The 18,030-nt window shown below is 36.1% G+C and overlaps 1 protein-coding gene across 1 annotated transcript in view; it reads right to left on the bottom strand.

Moving 5' to 3' along the window:
- Positions 1 to 10,209: 10,209 nt before the first annotated feature.
- LOC132550504 (rab3 GTPase-activating protein non-catalytic subunit-like) overlaps positions 10,210 to 18,030 on the bottom strand; it is a 51,589-nt gene continuing 43,768 nt past the window's right edge. Inside the window, 2 exon segments of the mRNA XM_060214574.1 lie at positions 10,210 to 13,738; positions 16,592 to 16,750. Coding sequence (XP_060070557.1) covers positions 13,586 to 13,738; positions 16,592 to 16,750 — 312 coding nt within the window. The 3' untranslated portion in view covers positions 10,210 to 13,585.

Below are 18,030 nucleotides of genomic sequence, written 5' to 3'. Positions count from 1 at the left end.
TCAAGAGGATGATATAAGTGGGTCTATGACGGGCGGTGTGTTACTACAACAATCATTAGGATGATATAAGTGGGTCTATGACGGGCGGTGTGTTACTACAACAATCATTAGGATGATCTTAGTGGGTCTATAACGGGCGGTGTGTTACTACAACAATAATTAGGATGATCTAAGTGGGTCTATGACGGGCGGTGTGTTACTACAACAATCATTAGGATGATCTTAGTGGGTCTATGACGGGCGGTGTGTTACTACAACAATCATTAGGATGATATAAGTGGGTCTATGACGGGCGGTGTGTTACTACAACAATCATTAGGATGATATAAGTGGGTCTATGACGGGCGGTGTGTTACTTCAAGTCTATTTCACAACAGCCTAGATTCTTCGAATTCTTATGGAAATATAAAGAACATGTCAAAACTACTATTTCAAGATATATTACACTGCAGGTGAGATTTAAGTGTTTCAGCTGACGTTTTGACAGTTCTGGTGACAAATTACGTCTCAGCATAAGATTTTACATCCATTCTCTCAGTACAAGTTGAAAGGCCTTCCTTCAACGTAATGTTACATCCGTCACATAAATGTTGACGTCACTTCAAATCTGAAACGGAGAATATGGCATTTACAATAATGTGCTACCATTGCGGTGGTCTGGAACATTTGGTAGTTACCAGCGTAAGACCGAAACAGTGACGGAGCTGTGTTAGCAGTGGCCTCTTGACGCGACAGTTTCCGAACTGTACTATTAATGACATATGTTGGTGAAGCAGGAGTGTTACTTTCAAGAAATGGACACTGCATTTTTCTTATAGGTTACGTTGTTGAGCTAATCAGATGATGTCTGGGTGGCCTTGATGTAAGTTACCGATTGGATAACTAAAAACTCGGTTTACACTGATTTAGTCATCACAACAGAACACGTTGTCTATATATAAAACTTTATACATTTGTTTTTGTCCATCTTCCAGTTGTTAAACTTTCATCGTCTAAAACGTTGATTTGTTTTTGTCACATTTTTATAAATTTGTTACCTGCAAAATAATAAAGATGGGATGAGTAATCACTATTATACAACTGAAAATAGAAATACTACAAAATGTTGTCCTGGATATTCAATCGTATAAAGTTCATAATAAAAATATTTTAAAATCAAATTAGCACATCGATTTTTTTTCCTGATCATTATTTCCTTGTTGTGAGTCGATTGTCGATATCTTGTAAGCTAGAGGAGCAGGTTTTGCTGTCTAGAAATGGAAAATTCGCATCATGAAAATTAAATAACACATACCATAGAGATCGGTGGAATGCTTTGGATGAAAGAATTAATTCCACATACCATTAATTCCACATACCATTAAATCCACATGACATTAATTCCACATACCATTAGTTCCACATACCATTAAATCCACATAACATTAATTCCACATACCATTAGTTCCACATACCATTAAATCCACATGACATTAATTCCACATGTCATTTATTCCACATGTCATTAAAACCACATACCATTAATTCTACATACCATTAGTTCCACATACCATTAAATCCACATGACATTAATTCCACATACCATTTATTCCACATGTCATTAAAACCACATACCATTAATTCTACATACCATTAGTTCCACATACCATTAAATCCACATACTATTAATTCTACATACCATTTATTCTACATGTCATTAAAACCACATACCATTAATTCTACATACCTTTAATTCCACATACCATTAATTCCACATACCATTAAATCCACATAACATTAATTCCACATACCATTAGTTCCACATACCATTAAATCCACATGACATTAATTCCACATGTCATTTATTCCACATGTCATTAAAACCACATACCATTAATTCTACATACCATTAGTTCCACATACCATTAGTTCCACATACCATTAGTTCCACATACCATTAATTCTACATACTATTAATTCCACATACCATTAAATCCACATAATATTAATTCCACATACCATTAAATCCACATACTATTAATACCACATACCATTAATTCTACATACTATTAATTCCACATACCATTAAATCCACATACCATTAATTCTACATACCATTTATTCCATATACCATTAGTTCTACATACCATTTATTCCACATATCATTAATTCTACATACCTTTGATTCCACATACCTCCAATTCCACATACCATTAGTTCCACATACCTTTAAATCCACATCGCAACAGTGTCACAATAGGACTGTAAGTCTGATTGAAGAGTACAGTAAATAAGAAGATTTGATAAAGGTTTGGTAGAACAACTTGCCAGTAATAAAGCGTCCTTATCATTAACTGGTGATCTGGATGATTACTAAAGCATGAATAGCTACCATTTCATCTTTGGAAAGATGAGATAATGTGTAAGGGGTTGCCTTTGTTTCCGAGAAAACCTAGTTCTTTTTGCATGTAGGAAACAACATACACATCAGTGTCAGGGAATGCAGACTTTTGTTTCGTTTGAAATTTCAAGTTGTTTATTTTAGTTTTAAAATGATAATCTAAATGTGGTGATCCAACCCTGTATACTCTTGATTCATCCATCCTCTGGCATAGTTTTCGACAGAATCCATTAGTTTCTGTAAATTCACAATCCAACTAATGGAAAGTTTTTATCACCTTTAGTATCATCAAGATATATAAAAGTAAAACAGGCTTGGTAAGGTTTTTGTGAACTTTTGTGACAAATATTACCTTCGTGTGAAACCGAAAACATTTCGGCTAAGAAAGCGGCGGTTTGTTCGCAGAATCTCAGCATATCATCAATGACACTTTTTGATGAATAGATGACTATTCAACATGTTCATGGTCTTTAAAAAAATAAACAAAAACAACAAACAAACATAGAAAAGTTAAAGATAAATAAATAAAATGTATTTGATCTGTAAGTCTCGAGTGTGTAACCTTGGCCTGATCGTGGAAATTCAAATTGATTACTGAGGCAACTACGGTTTTCTGAAATCAAAGATTTATAGACCAAGTCAGCGCCTAGGGTATCAACAGGTACGGCTTACGGCAATCAGACGGCAGTGGTGACCTTTGTACTCTGTTTTGTAGAGCAGTTATGAACCGCTAGGGGTGTGAACTGTGTGTTTGTAACTTCACACCATCTTACATTTATTCTACAAACATAACAGCATCAGTAAGAAATTACGATGCGAGGTTGCAGAGTGAAATCTTCTTCCCAAATCTAATGTTAAGGTCAAGACGAAGGTCAAGGTATTATTTATCTTTGTTTTTGTGTTTTTGGATAAGGCAACCAGTAACTGTCCATTTTACAAAGACTGTTGTCTTCTACAAGAGTTTATTGTCATTCGTGTGCAACCTCTCTTAACCACTAGTAAATCACCTTTACCGGATTTAGTCTTATAACTGTGTGTTATAGTCTATATCATCTTTACCGGATTTAGTCTTATAACTGTGTGTTATAGTCTATATCATTTTTACCGGATTTAGTCTTATAACTGTGTGTTATAGTCTATATCATATCACCTTTACCGGATTTAGTCTTATAACTGTGTGTTATAGTCTATATCATATCATTTTTACCGGATTTAGTCTTATAACTGTGTGTTATAGTCTATATCATTTTTACCGGATTTAGTCTTATAACTGTGTGTTATAGTCTATATCATTTTTACCGGATTTAGTCTTATAACTGTGTGTTATAGTCTATATCATATCACCTTTACCGGATTTAGTCTTATAACTGTGTGTTATAGTCTATATCATATCATTTTTACCGGATTTAATCTTATAACTGTGTGTTATAGTCTATATCATTTTTACCGGATTTAGTCTTATAACTGTGTGTTATAGTCTATATCATATCATTTTTACCGGATTTAATCTTATAACTGTGTGTTATAGTCTATATCATTTTTACCGGATTTAGTCTTATAACTGTGTGTTATAGTCTATATCATTTTTACCGGATTTAGTCTTATAACTGTGTGTTATAGTCTATATCATTTTTACCGGATTTAGTCTTATAACTGTGTGTTATAGTCTATATCATATCACCTTTACCGGATTTAGTCTTATAACTGTGTGTTATAGTCTATATCATTTTTACCGGATTTAATCTTATAACTGTGTGTTATAGTCTATATCATTTTTACCGGATTTAGTCTTATAACTGTGTGTTATAGTCTATATCATTTTTACCGGATTTAGTCTTATAACTGTGTGTTATAGTCTATATCATTTTTACCGGATTTAGTCTTATAACTGTGTGTTGAATGTATGCGGAATGTTAGTCTGAACTGACTTCTTGTGTAAAATATTGCTATGCTTATAGCATCAACTCCCTTATTTACAAACTCAACTTTCACAAGTTGGGGAGTTTTGGAGGATCGCGGTTATTTGTACGGACAGGTTTAAAGAGCCTGATTTGAGCCACATCATCAATGATTTTATGAAGCTAGTTTCTACATGTCACCAAAAGCAGTATTAGCTTAATCCACTTGAATCTTTCGTAGAACGGAGAGGGGAAGCGAATATAACGTAGTCCGAACATTATAGACCCGTAGTGTTTTCTGTAAATCATACATTAGATTTTCAGACGTGGCATTATATCAGCTAGATATATTATGTTTATGTCCGTTGGCACAATTACGTCTAGTTTAAGTAGTGAATAAAGCCCTAACGTTAGTGTTACTGCATCTAGGATTGGACACATTTCCTACAGAGTCCACGCGGTCATTGCAGCCATTTGGAACAGCAGTGCCAAGCACTAAGAGCGTGTTATAAAATGGCACCAGCAAAGACAATGGAGTTGGACACCTAAAATGAAAAACTGATGTCAAATAAGAGTTTAAATTATGTAGGTCACTGACTGTCTCAAAAACATGTAGACGGCTAAAAACGTCCTGGACCAACAAATAATGCTGAGCTTGAAGAAAAAGTGCTATAGAACCATAAATTGAAAATGAACATATGACTGAACATGAATTTTAAAATGTAGGTTGCAGTCCCTCAGTTTTTCAAAAATTGAAAAAAATCAATTAGACTATTAGCTGGTGATGAATTGAAGAACTAGGTAGGCTGAGGTCATTTACCCGCTAGCTGTGTGGCCTTCAGTTATAGACGACGTGTTTCATCCTCGCGTGTTAATACTGTCTTGTGCTTTGATGTTTCTATATAAACGTTACATAAGATATCATTCATTTATTTAAATTCGAATTTGAAGACCATGTTCTACTTTGAATGATTATGATAATAACTGTATTTACATAATTAAAACCATAATTTGTTATTTTTAGAAAATGTTCAATATTTATGTTTTATTTTGACAACACACAAACACTTGAATAGAATGATGATATTAATTAACAAGAGGATGAAAGCTCTGAAGAATAACTTACTTTGATCTGATATGACATGGCTACAACGGCATAGCAAATTATCATAACGTAACCTTGTATTTAAATGTCATTCAGCAACAATAGGGATTTCAAGAAATGTCTGGATTCTGTGAAAAGCTATGCTAAAAAGTAGGTGAACAAAGCCATGCTTCCTTCGGTGGATCACAAATTCGAGACAGCCAGCGCATGATATAAACAAAGGTAAATGTACACGGCGACTTCTGAAAAAGTATATGGAGAATTAGACCAGGTGTTCCAGAAGGGTAAGCGTCTTCTCCTTCATTAACGACACCAATCATGTAAACTTTGGTAAATCCAAATTAATATTGTCACATTCACGGTAAACATCAACGAAACTGCTAAGCAAACTAACGAGCATCCCAACACATCCAGCTTCTCATCGCTAAGGAAAAAGAAAATTCCAAAATGAGATATCGTCACTCTAAAACTTAATCATTTTTATTATTTCGATCTCTGTATATTTCTTTTTTGATTTGGACGGATGTTTCCCAACATACGCTCCAGTATGGTTTAAATTAATACATTTTTACCGTCATTTACATCTCTTGGAAAATATCGCTATGATAACAAAAAGGTGCAGGGGGTCCTCCGGTTTAGAATAGGGGCTTGGTGTGTACAGAATTAAAAAAAAGTTCTTTATAATAAATGTTTCAAAACAGGGTGTTGAAGATTGATTAAAAGCCGTTTTGTTTCCGTTGATATGGATTCTTAAGGGTATTCGTATACTTATCATTCATAGGCAGTTTAAATGACATGTTTGTAGTACAAAAACATGATTGACCAGTATTTTCTCTCATTTGTACCAACAGATCAAGCATCCAATTCGGTCCTGGGATGCTCGATATACAAGGAAACACTACTCACTTTATGCACTTATTGCTACCCTATACACTACCACACCCCATTCAAAATAAAGGCACGCCTTCGTTCTCTCGAGAGCTTTCTTTTCAGAGGTCTGTGGATTTTAAAGGACTCCGGAGAACTTTTTAACAATCGAGAGCACTCTCTTCTTAAAGACATATCTTCAATTAAAATAATTGATTTTCCACCGTTTACACTAGCATAACATATTCCAAACCGAAGAAACGCCTTCATTCTTTCGTCTGGAGAGCATTATTTTCAAAAACGAGAGTATCTGTAAAACTAATGTAAGCTTCTCGAATATGACTTTATTGGACACAAAAATTTTAAATGAGGGCAGTAATTATGTAATTAAGCGCTTTCAGTTACAGATTTTAAATAAAAGCAAAGTCATGCTTCAGACATAAATTTAAACAAGGGGCAATAACTCTGTAATTAAGGGGTTGCAGGCTCTGAATTTGGTACATGACATACCTTTTTAGTATGATCAATGTATTCATCACCCTTACGTAACTGTGGGTAAAGGTATACTCCGAGCACGAAAGGACGAACGGACGGACAAAGCGATGATAATATTCTCCCCCGCAAATTTTCGGATCATATACACAGTGTAACATTTATATCGTTGTCAACTTTACTGGCTCGTATTTCATGGGAAAGTACTACGAAAGTGAAGAAAAAATACTTCGGATGAAATCATGAAAATGATCAAACTTCAAGTTGACCAACTTCTCCTTGTTCGGTGGTAGGACCATCCAACATACCCATGGAAATGGTATACCCTCCCTTACCCATATTTCTTTGTTTTCATACGAGGCTAAATTTATTGAAGAGCTTATTACAACAGGTTACTAAGACCTTGCAAAGTCCTTAAATTTCAAATTCAGATATATTGATAATGTCTTGTCATTTGATAAGAATGTTATTGGTCATGTCTATGGTATATACCCATCGAATTTGGAAATCATTGACACGGTACGCTCTTCTACATCAGCCACTTACCTCAATCTTTTCCTATAGCGAAACCAACATGGACATCAAGATGTATATTAAAAGCCTTTATGATTTCGATTTCCCCTGCTGGGTTTCAAAATGATACCAAGCCTGTTCCCCAAATTACGATGTTTACACGTAGCAGTTGATTGCACATTCAACAGCTTGTTCCCAATAAACTACACTGTTTCATGAAGAATGTCGACAACCAATGCGTATGTAGGTTGAAGTCATAGTGGTCGCCACCATGATCCGATTTTGAAATATTCCCATTTCCTTGTGGGATTGATGTTGTTTGATGTTAGTGCGTCTGATATTTTTATTATAAACTCGGTTCTCATTTGAAGAACGTGACATAACTTGTATTGGCAATGGAACACTTACACTTACGGAGGAAACCTGATGACCTCCATGTAATTTTTTTCGAGTTAGATTAAGTATTTTGTTACTATGTATGTATTATCTTGTCGTAACAACGTCTTTCATCGTTTTAGCATAACACTGCATTGTGAGTGAGGTAAGCAAACCTCTGCAAAACGATTTTCAAAACTCATTTCTCGTATGGTTCCATACTTTGCTACAGTTAACGTATTTTAATACTGCCAGATTTTCTCATTAAATCCGCATGTTACATGATTTGTGAGAGTTTGATGAAGCTTTACAGATGACATTTTGATTCCATGAGGTTTTCCCTTGTAAATCTATCTGTTAATGTTTCCGTAGGATCACAACACTGGTGGCTTTCCAATGTCAGACTCCTTTGGTAATAGCATTCCAGCTGAAGTATACCGTGCTTCACACTAGGTCCAAAACGAAACGCTTGGTATAAATGAATATCTGGTTCCACAGGAAAGGCTGACCTTTCCCGTATAGTGGTCCTGGAACCTTTATTTAGATCATTTGTTCCTACAGGAAACTTTGTTTTAATTCCCGATTATGTCTGATTACTGTATTTGTAGGTCATTGATGGATAAATAATGGTATTTGGCATTAGTTGATATGTAACAAATACAAATAATAAAAAACACTGCTGATTTAATCAGTAATAGTTTATTGTGACACAAAACCATATAATCTGGTGAGAAAATATTGCACATCTCGAACACAACATCAGAATTCAAAGATATTCAAAATCAAATTCCTCTCATCCTGCATTATTTTTCATTCTTAGATTCTCATATTCTTAATCTTACAAATGTAAGAGTAATTAAAATTTATAATGAATTCATATTTCCAGAATACCAGGTAAAAAAACAAGGGAGCGTGTAACCAGGACAGAATTGACCCTACACTCATAACCAATTGTCATACTTAATATAAAGGTATCTATTATCTGTCAACACCAAACAATATCCCAATAATATTAAATCATTTAAAAAAAATGTCCATGATCAAATAGTCGACTACAGCAGGAAATAAAGCAATGTATACAATGTGACCTTTGTCATAGAAATGTTATGTATACAATGTAACATTTGTTATAGAAACGTTATGTATACAATGTAACATTTGTTATAGAAACGTTATGTATACAATGTAACATTTGTTATAGAAATGTTATGTATACAATGTAACATTTGTTATAGAAATGTTATGTATACAATGTAACATTTGTTATAGAAATGTTATGTATACAATGTAACATTTGTAATAGAAATGTTATGTATACAATGTGACCTTTGTTATAGAAATGTTATGTATACAATGTAACATTTGTTATAGAAATGTTATGTATACAATGTAACATTTGTAATAGAAATGTTATGTATACAATGTTAACCTTTGTTATAGAAATGTTATGTATACAATGTAACATTTGTTATAGAAATGTTATGTATACAATGTAACATTTGTTATAGAAATGTTATGTATACAATGTAACATTTGTTATAGAAATGTTATGTATACAATGTAACATTTGTTATAGAAATGTTATGTATACAATGTGACCTTTGTTATAGAAATGTTATGTATACAATGTCACATTTGTTATAGAAATGTTATGTATACAATGTAACATTTGAAATGTTATGTATACAAGTTAACCTTTGTTATAGAAATGTTATGTATACAATGTAACATTTGTTATAGAAATGTTATGTATACAATGTAACATTTGTTATAGAAATGTTATGTATACAATGTAACATTTGTTATAGAAATGTTATGTATACAATGTAACATTTGTTATAGAAATGTTATGTATACAATGTAACATTTGTTATAGAAATGTTATGTATACAATGTAACATTTGTTATAGAAATGTATATGTTATAGAAATGTTATGTATACAATGTAACATTTTTGTTATAGAAATGTTATGTATACAATGTAACATTTGTTAACAATGTTACCTTTGTTATAGAAATGTTATGTATACAATGTAACATTTGTTATAGAAATGTTATGTATACAATGTAACATTTGTTATAGAAATGTTATGTATACAATGTAACATTTGTTATAGAAATGTTATGTATACAATGTAACATTTGTTATAGAAACTTTGTTACCTTTGTTATAGAAATGTTATGTATACAATGTTACCTTTGTTATAGAAATGTTATGTATACAATGTAACATTTGTTATAGAAATGTTATGTATACAATGTAACCTTTGTTATAGAAATGTTATGTATACAATGTAACATTTGTTATAGAAACGTTATGTATACAATGTTACCTTTGTTATAGAAATGTTATGTATACAATGTGAACCTTTGTTATAGAAACATTATGTATACAATGTAACATTTGTTATAGAAATGTTATGTATACAATGTGACCTTTGTTATAGAAACATTATGTATACAATGTAACATTTGTTATAGAAATGTTATGTATACAATGTTACCTTTGTTATAGAAATGTTATGTATACAATGTTACCTTTGTTATAGAAATGTTATGTATACAATGTAACATTTGTTATAGAAATGTTATGTATACAATGTAACATTTGTTATAGAAACGTTATGTTTACAAAATTCTCCTATTGATTTGTAACTACAAAAGTAAATTTCTGTTACTTGAAGGCAAAGGAAACATTAAAATTGCATTAAGATAGGACGGATCAACGTTTAGGATTGATCCATGTTTAGGACTGATCCATGTTCAGGACTAGTCCATGTTTAGGATTGATCCATGTTTACGACTGATCCCTGTTCAGGAGTAATCCATGTTCAGGACTAATCCATGTTTTGGACTAATTCATGTTCAGGACTGATCCATGATTAGGACTGATCCATGTTTAGGATAGATCCATGTTCAGGACTGATCCATGTTTAGGACTGATCCATGTTCAGGACTGATCCATGTTTAGGACTAATCCATGTTCAGGACTGACCATGTTTAGGACTTATCCATGTTTAGGACTAATCCCTGTTATTAATTAGCTATTGATTTGTAACTACAAAAGTAAGTTTCCATTACTTGAAAGCAAGGGAAACATTAAAACTGCAGTAAGATAGGTTATACCAAGTAATTTAAAAATCCTGTCACCAGTACGTGTTTGAGGTTGATTTAGCTGTCTACAACTGACATTTTATAACAAAAGCTCATCTGAGGCAAACCTCAAGCAGAAAAGAGGCTAAACATACATATCTGAAACCAAATTACGTAAACATAAATCAATTTTTACTTTTTCATTTCCAATTTCCTCAATGTGTCAGATTAATCATCTGCATTTTTCAACTTGGACGTTCTAATTATGACATCACTTTGCACTGACTGTCCTGTGAAGGTAAAGGACAGATTAGCTGGGACAAGGAAATCTATCACAGAATTAAAGCAGGGGGCTTTCTCTGTGCCATGTACAATAAAATAACAATTATGTTATTTTGAGAACCTTTACTTTCTCTAAATTCAAAGTATCATAAAAATTTAATTAATCATTACAAGCTTATGGTTTTCAAATATTATCTACCAAACATCAACAAAGGATGTCTTGATGTAATAAAAACAGGTCCAAAATTCTCAAGTCTTACATATTTCACAAACATTGGTTTCTAACATCTAACTGGATACCAAATCCCTCTGTACTGTTTTAAGGACTATTTTTAAACTAACAGACTGCTTTACTTCAAACACACCCTACTTTCTGCAGTTCTCCTGCAGGAGGAGGATTGAATAGTGTTTCAAGTTGCTCACATGAGCCAGAAGCTGAAAGAACGGAAATGTTTTGTGCAGCTATAGATAAAGAGGATTTGTCGAAAGTATGACAAATGCACCAATTTCAGTAGAACAGACTAACTTGTATGGAGGGCTGACTTAACAGACGTTACAAGTTATCTCCCCTTGTCCATGCACAAAAGATACAGCAACTGTATTCTCTCATCTGAGTTGTGTAGCCTCAAACTATCTTACAACTGACGAGAGATTTAATAACTAAAAAGACTTGCACAAAGTTCAGTAGCCTTTTAATCTTTGGTATCATTCAACTATTTTCATAGGCATACAATGTATGCATAACTGATGTCTCCACAACAGATATAATGCATAGAATATTTAATACTTATAACCAGCATCACATCAACAGATCTTCATCCTCAATACTTCAGGGGCTTAAATCACTCTCTAGACCCCTACAATATGTCATGGCAATATTGGAGCTTCCATGTGCAACACCTTGTGGACAAGACTAGTTTGATCCTGATATATTGCAATGGCTTTGAAATTGGGTGTCACTCCTTTGTAATCTTCAAATGGAATGTATCAGCCTGTGATTGGTTCCAGGAGAAAAAAAAACGACCATCAAACTACTTCATTTGTGCCTTCAATTTTGCCAGGAAATGTTCTAGAGGTGCAGACAGCGAAAGTGATCCTAACCCCCGGGGGTATCGAGGACGACATTATACAGATTAAAAATCCTCAGTAATAACTCATACCTATTGGTCCTGTTTCACTTTATCAACTGCTTATTAATTCATGAAATGTAACATTAAAACTGATACAGTGTACTTGACTGCTAATTATAATGTTGGTCCCCCTGGTTTCCTTATACATAGAAGGGGTCATTGTCAACTACTGCTAAATTCCATAATGCTAAATATAAAATGAAGTGATATTTTTACAGATAAATACAATCACTGGATTACCTTTGGTTTTTTTTTTTTGCTATATTTTTTAAGAGTGTACTATTTATTAAATATAAAGTAGGGCGTTAATTTTGTAAAAATAGACCTACACCATAATATGTTTATTTCTTGAAATCAATACTTATTGAACTCATTAATGTAATATTTGTGCTGAGTGTACAATAAACTAGGTAACCACTATCAGTTAAAAAGGAGGCTCATGGGCCTTAACGCTCATCCCGATGATAAAGACTTCTATTTGATACACTAGAGACAGCAGTAGTAAGAACAATCATTTAATGAGTAAAGCAGTTCAGAAGATTTTAGTGGTAACAGCAAAACACATACTTCATTTTAACACTACCACAAAATTTCAGACCTATGGCATCAGTGTATCTGAGGAAGAAGTTTTAAATGCTTTTCAAGTTGGCAGGTATATTGGATTTCAGACAATACCAAATAATTACATCATTTAGTCAGGATCATCTCAGGTTTGTTACAGCAAAATTCTAAGGGTGGAAGTTGAGAAGTTTAAAATGTAAAAAGTTCATGCACGGCACATGAAACATGATGGCTAAAGGTCATCCTGATCCTAGAGGTCAGATGTCCTAATAAAGGACATTTATTATCATCAGTAATATTACCAGAACACACAGCAGCAATTATTTTATTTTAATTCATTTTATACCATACAATCTCTAATACCTCAAGTTAAACAAACAAATGTATGGATGTTACAGAATAGAATTACAGCAATCTTCTCCATTTCTGTAGATTATAACTATCAACTTTAAGAATGAGCATTTTTGCATCCAAATATAAAGTCTTTGAAACATAAACACAACATGTAATGGTACTAAACATGTAAAATAGATATGAGTTAACTGTGGTCAATAGACCAACATGTGAGATATTGAAACTGTACTAAATGGGGGAGAGTGGGGCGGGGGGGGGATGGGGGGGACGGAGGGGGAAGGGCAGAAGAGAGGTATGATCAAAGGTATCAAAGTCAGAGAAAAGATATCAAAAGGACCTTTGAGGGCAGAGGCCAGAGAGGTTGAGGTTGGAGGTAAGGTGGGGAGGTGGTGAGGTTAGAGATGGCAAAGTAAGAGGGTTGAGATCAGAAGGATCATCGAGGGCAGAGGGATGAGGTCAGAGGGATCATTGGGGATAGATTCAGAGGGCAAAGGGGATGAGGTCAGAGGGGGCAAAGTTAAGGATGAAACCAGTGTTATGATATGGAAGACATGGATTGCACTAAGTCCACTAGTGAGATGGCTAGGTCATACTCAGGGTATCCCTCAGGAAGGTTGTTGGCTACATGCTGGACTAGCATGGCGATGTCTCCTGCTGACACTTTAGGCTCACGCAAATGTCCTTTGTCCTGAAACATTCAAATGTTGTTCTTTATTGTAAACTGTTAATGTGACTGGGATTCTAAAATTCAATACACATTTGGAATTTTCAAATAGTCAGTTTCTGTCTTTTTTTCTCTTTACTTTCTAATCAACTTTGAATTATATGACTTCTGATACTGAATTGATATTATAAGAAGTAACAGGAGGGTTAGTTGTCCTTCTGGAAGAAAAATTACAAGTCATAACAAGAGACTTGAACCACAGGCAGAGCTGGGGAAGTTCATCTTATATAATTATATACCCCACTACTTACTAGAGACTTGAGCCAGGTGGACAGAGCTGGGGACACCGTGGTCAGTAAGTCCACCCTATATATTTATATACACTAGTACTTACTAGAGACTTGAGCCAGGTGGACAGAGCTGGGGACATTGTGGTCAGTAAGTCCACCTATATATTTATATACACTGGTACTTACTAGAGACTTGAGCCAGGTGGACAGAGCTGGGGACACCGACAGTCCACTATATATTTATATACACTAGTACTTACTAGAGACTTGAGCCAGGTGGACAGAGCTGGGGACATTGTGGTCAGTAAGTCCACCTATATATCTATATACACTGGTACTTACTAGAGACTTGAGCCAGGTGGACAGAGCTGGGGACACCGTGGTCAGTAAGTCCACCCTATATATTTATATACACTAGTACTTACTAGAGACTTGAGCCAGGTGGACAGAGCTGGGGACATTGTGGTCAGTAAGTCCACTTATATATTTATATACACTGGTACTTACTAGAGACTTGAGCCAGGTGGACAGAGCTGGGGACACCGTGGTCAGTAAGTCCACCCTATATATTTATATACACCACTACTTACTAGAGACTTGAGCCAGGTGGACAGAGCTGGGGACATTGTGGTCAGTAAGTCCACCCTATATATTTATATACACTGGTACTTACTAGAGACTTGAGCCAGGTGGACAGAGCTGGGGACATTGTGGTCAGTAAGTCCACTTATATATTTATATACACTGGTACTTACTAGAGACTTGAGCCAGGTGGACAGAGCTGGGGACACCGTGGTCAGTAAGTCCACCCTATATATTTATATACACTGGTACTTACTAGAGACTTGAGCCAGGTGGACAGAGCTGGGGACACCGTGGTCAGTAAGTCCACCCTATATATTTATATACACTGGTACTTACTAGAGACTTGAGCCAGGTGGACAGAGCTGGGGACACCGTGGTCAGTAAGTCCATCCTATATATTTATATACACTGGTACTTACTAGAGACTTGAGCCAGGTGGACAGAGCTGGGGACACAGTAAAGTAATTCAAACTATATATTTATATACACTGGTACTTACTAGAGACTTGAGCCAGGTGGACAGAGCTGGGGACACCGTGGTCAGTAAGTCCAACCTATATATTTATATACACTGGTACTTACTAGAGACTTGAGCCAGGTGGACAGAGCTGGGGACACCGTGGTCAGTAAGTCCACCCTATATATTTATATACACTGGTACTTACTAGAGACTTGAGCCAGGTGGACAGAGCTGGGGACACCGTGGTCAGTAAGTCCACCCTATATATTTATATACACTGGTACTTACTAGAGACTTGAGCCAGGTGGACAGAGCTGGGGACACCGTGGTCAGTAAGTCCACCCTATATATTTATATACACTGGTACTTACTAGAGACTTGAGCCAGGTGGACAGAGCTGGGGACACCGTGGTCAGTAAGTCCACCCTATATATTTATATACACTGGTACTTACTAGAGACTTGAGCCAGGTGGACAGAGCTGGGGACACCGTGGTCAGTAAGTCCACCCTATATATTTATATACACTGGTACTTACTAGAGACTTGAGCCAGGTGGACAGAGCTGGGGACACCGTGGTCAGTAAGTCCACCCTATATATTTATATACACTGGTACTTACTAGAGACTTGAGCCAGGTGGACAGAGCTGGGGACACCGTGGTCAGTAAGTCCACCCTATATATTTATATACACTGGTACTTACTAGAGACTTGAGCCAGGTGGACAGAGCTGGGGACACCGTGGTCAGTAAGTCCACCCTATATATTTATATACACTGGTACTTACTAGAGACTTGAGCCAGGTGGACAGAGCTGGGGACACCGTAAGTCCAGTATATATTTATATACCACCCTATATATTTATATACACTGGTACTTACTAGAGACTTGAGCCAGGTGGACAGAGCTGGGGACACCGTGGTCAGTAAGTCCACCCTATATATTTATATACACTGGTACTTACTAGAGACTTGAGCCAGGTGGACAGAGCTGGGGACACTGTGGTCAGTAAGTCCACCCTATATATTTATATACACTGGTACTTACTAGAGACTTGAGCCAGGTGGACAGAGCTGGGGACATTGTGGTCAGTAAGTCCACCTATATATTTATATACACTGGTACTTACTAGAGACTTGAGCCAGGTGGGCAGAGCTGGGGACACCGTGGTCAGTAAGTCCACCCTATATATTTATATACACTGGTACTTACTAGAGACTTGAGCCAGGTGGACAGAGCTGTAAACATTGTGGTCAGTAAGTCCACTTATATATTTATATACACTGGTACTTACTATAGACTTGAGCCAATTGGACAGAGCTGGGGACACCGTGGTCAGTAAGTCCACCCTATATATTTATATACACTGGTACTTACTAGAGACTTGAGCCAGGTGGACAGAGCTGGGGACACCGTGGTCAGTAAGTCCACCCTATATATTTATATACACCACTACTTACTAGAGACTTGAGCCAGGTGGACAGAGCTGGGGACACCGTGGTCAGTAAGTCCACCCTATATATTTATACACACCACTACTTACTAGAGACTTGAGCCAGGTGGACAGAGCTGGGGACACCGTGGTCAGTAATTCCACACCTTTAGATTTATGTGAGTCTAGGAGGAAATGTGCCGTCCTGTGTCCAGCAATTAATAGCAGTTGTGAGCCAATCAACTCATGGTCATTCACAGTCAGAAGTACCTGAAGAGGAAGGATTAGTTTGATCAGTATAGAAGTAGAATATATAGAATATATGTAATGTCTTCTGGTGATCGGGGAAGATATCAGCAACATGACAACCACTTTGTTTTCTTTATTAGAAGTTAGGCTTAAGGAAAATATCAATAAAACACGAGTGCTTTCCACCTCCCTCCCTTCCCCTTCTATACAGAAATAAAACACGAGTGCTTTCCACCTCCCTCCCTTCCCCTTCTATACAGAAATAAAACACGAGTGCTTTCCACCTCCCTCCCTTCCCCTTCTATACAGAAATAAAACAAGAATGCTTTCCACCTCCCTCCCTTCCCCTTCTATAAAGAAATAAAATACGAGTGCTTTCCACCTCCCTCCCTTCCCCTTCTATACAGAAATAAAACAAGAATGCTTTCCACCTCCCTCCCTTCCCCTTCTATACAGAAATAAAACACGAGTGCTTTCCACCTCCCTCCCTTCCCCTTCTATACAGAAATAAAACAAGAATGCTTTCCACCTCCCTCCCTTCCCCTTCTATACAGAAATAAAACACGAGTGCTTTCCACCTCCCTCCCTTCCCCTTCTATACAGAAATAAAACACGAGTGCTTTCCATCTCCCTCCCTTCCCCTTCTATACAGAAATAAAACAAGAATGCTTTCCACCTCCCTCCCTTCCCCTTCTATACAGAAATAAAACACGAGTGCTTTCCACCTCCCTCCCTTCCCCTTCTATACAGAAATAAAACACGAGTGCTTTCCATCTCCCTCCCTTCCCCTTCTATACAGAAATAAAACACGAGTGCTTTCCACCTCCCTCCCTTCCCCTTCTATACAGAAATAAAACAAGAATGCTTTCCACCTCCCTCCCTTCCCCTTCTATACAGAAATAAAACACGAGTGCTTTCCACCTCCCTCCCTTCCCCTTCTATACAGAAATAAAACACGAGTGCTTTCCACCTCCCTCCCTTCCCCTTCTATACAGAAATAAAACACGAGTGCTTTCCACCTCCCTCCCTTCCCCTTCTATACAGAAATAAAACACGAGTGCTTTCCACCTCCCTCCCTTCCCCTTCTATACAGAAATAAAACACGAGTGCTTTCCACCTCCCTCCCTTCCCCTTCTATACAGAAATAAAACACGAGTGCTTTCCACCTCCCTCCCTTCCCCTTCTATACAGAAATAAAACATGAGTGCTTTCCACCTCCCTCCCTTCCCCTTCTATACAGAAATAAGTGGTTATCAGAACATAACTTTATGAAGTGTAAATATAAATCTCTCCTCCAACTG

Source organism: Ylistrum balloti, unplaced genomic scaffold (genome assembly GCF_031769215.1).
Source record: "Ylistrum balloti isolate Yb309-2 unplaced genomic scaffold, AGI_CSIRO_Ybal_v1 Utg370126, whole genome shotgun sequence".
In the NCBI taxonomy this organism is placed as follows: Eukaryota; Metazoa; Mollusca; class Bivalvia; order Pectinida; family Pectinidae; genus Ylistrum; species Ylistrum balloti.
The sequence above is the reverse complement of the archived record's forward strand: the minus strand, read 5'-3'. Positions and strand labels throughout refer to the sequence as shown.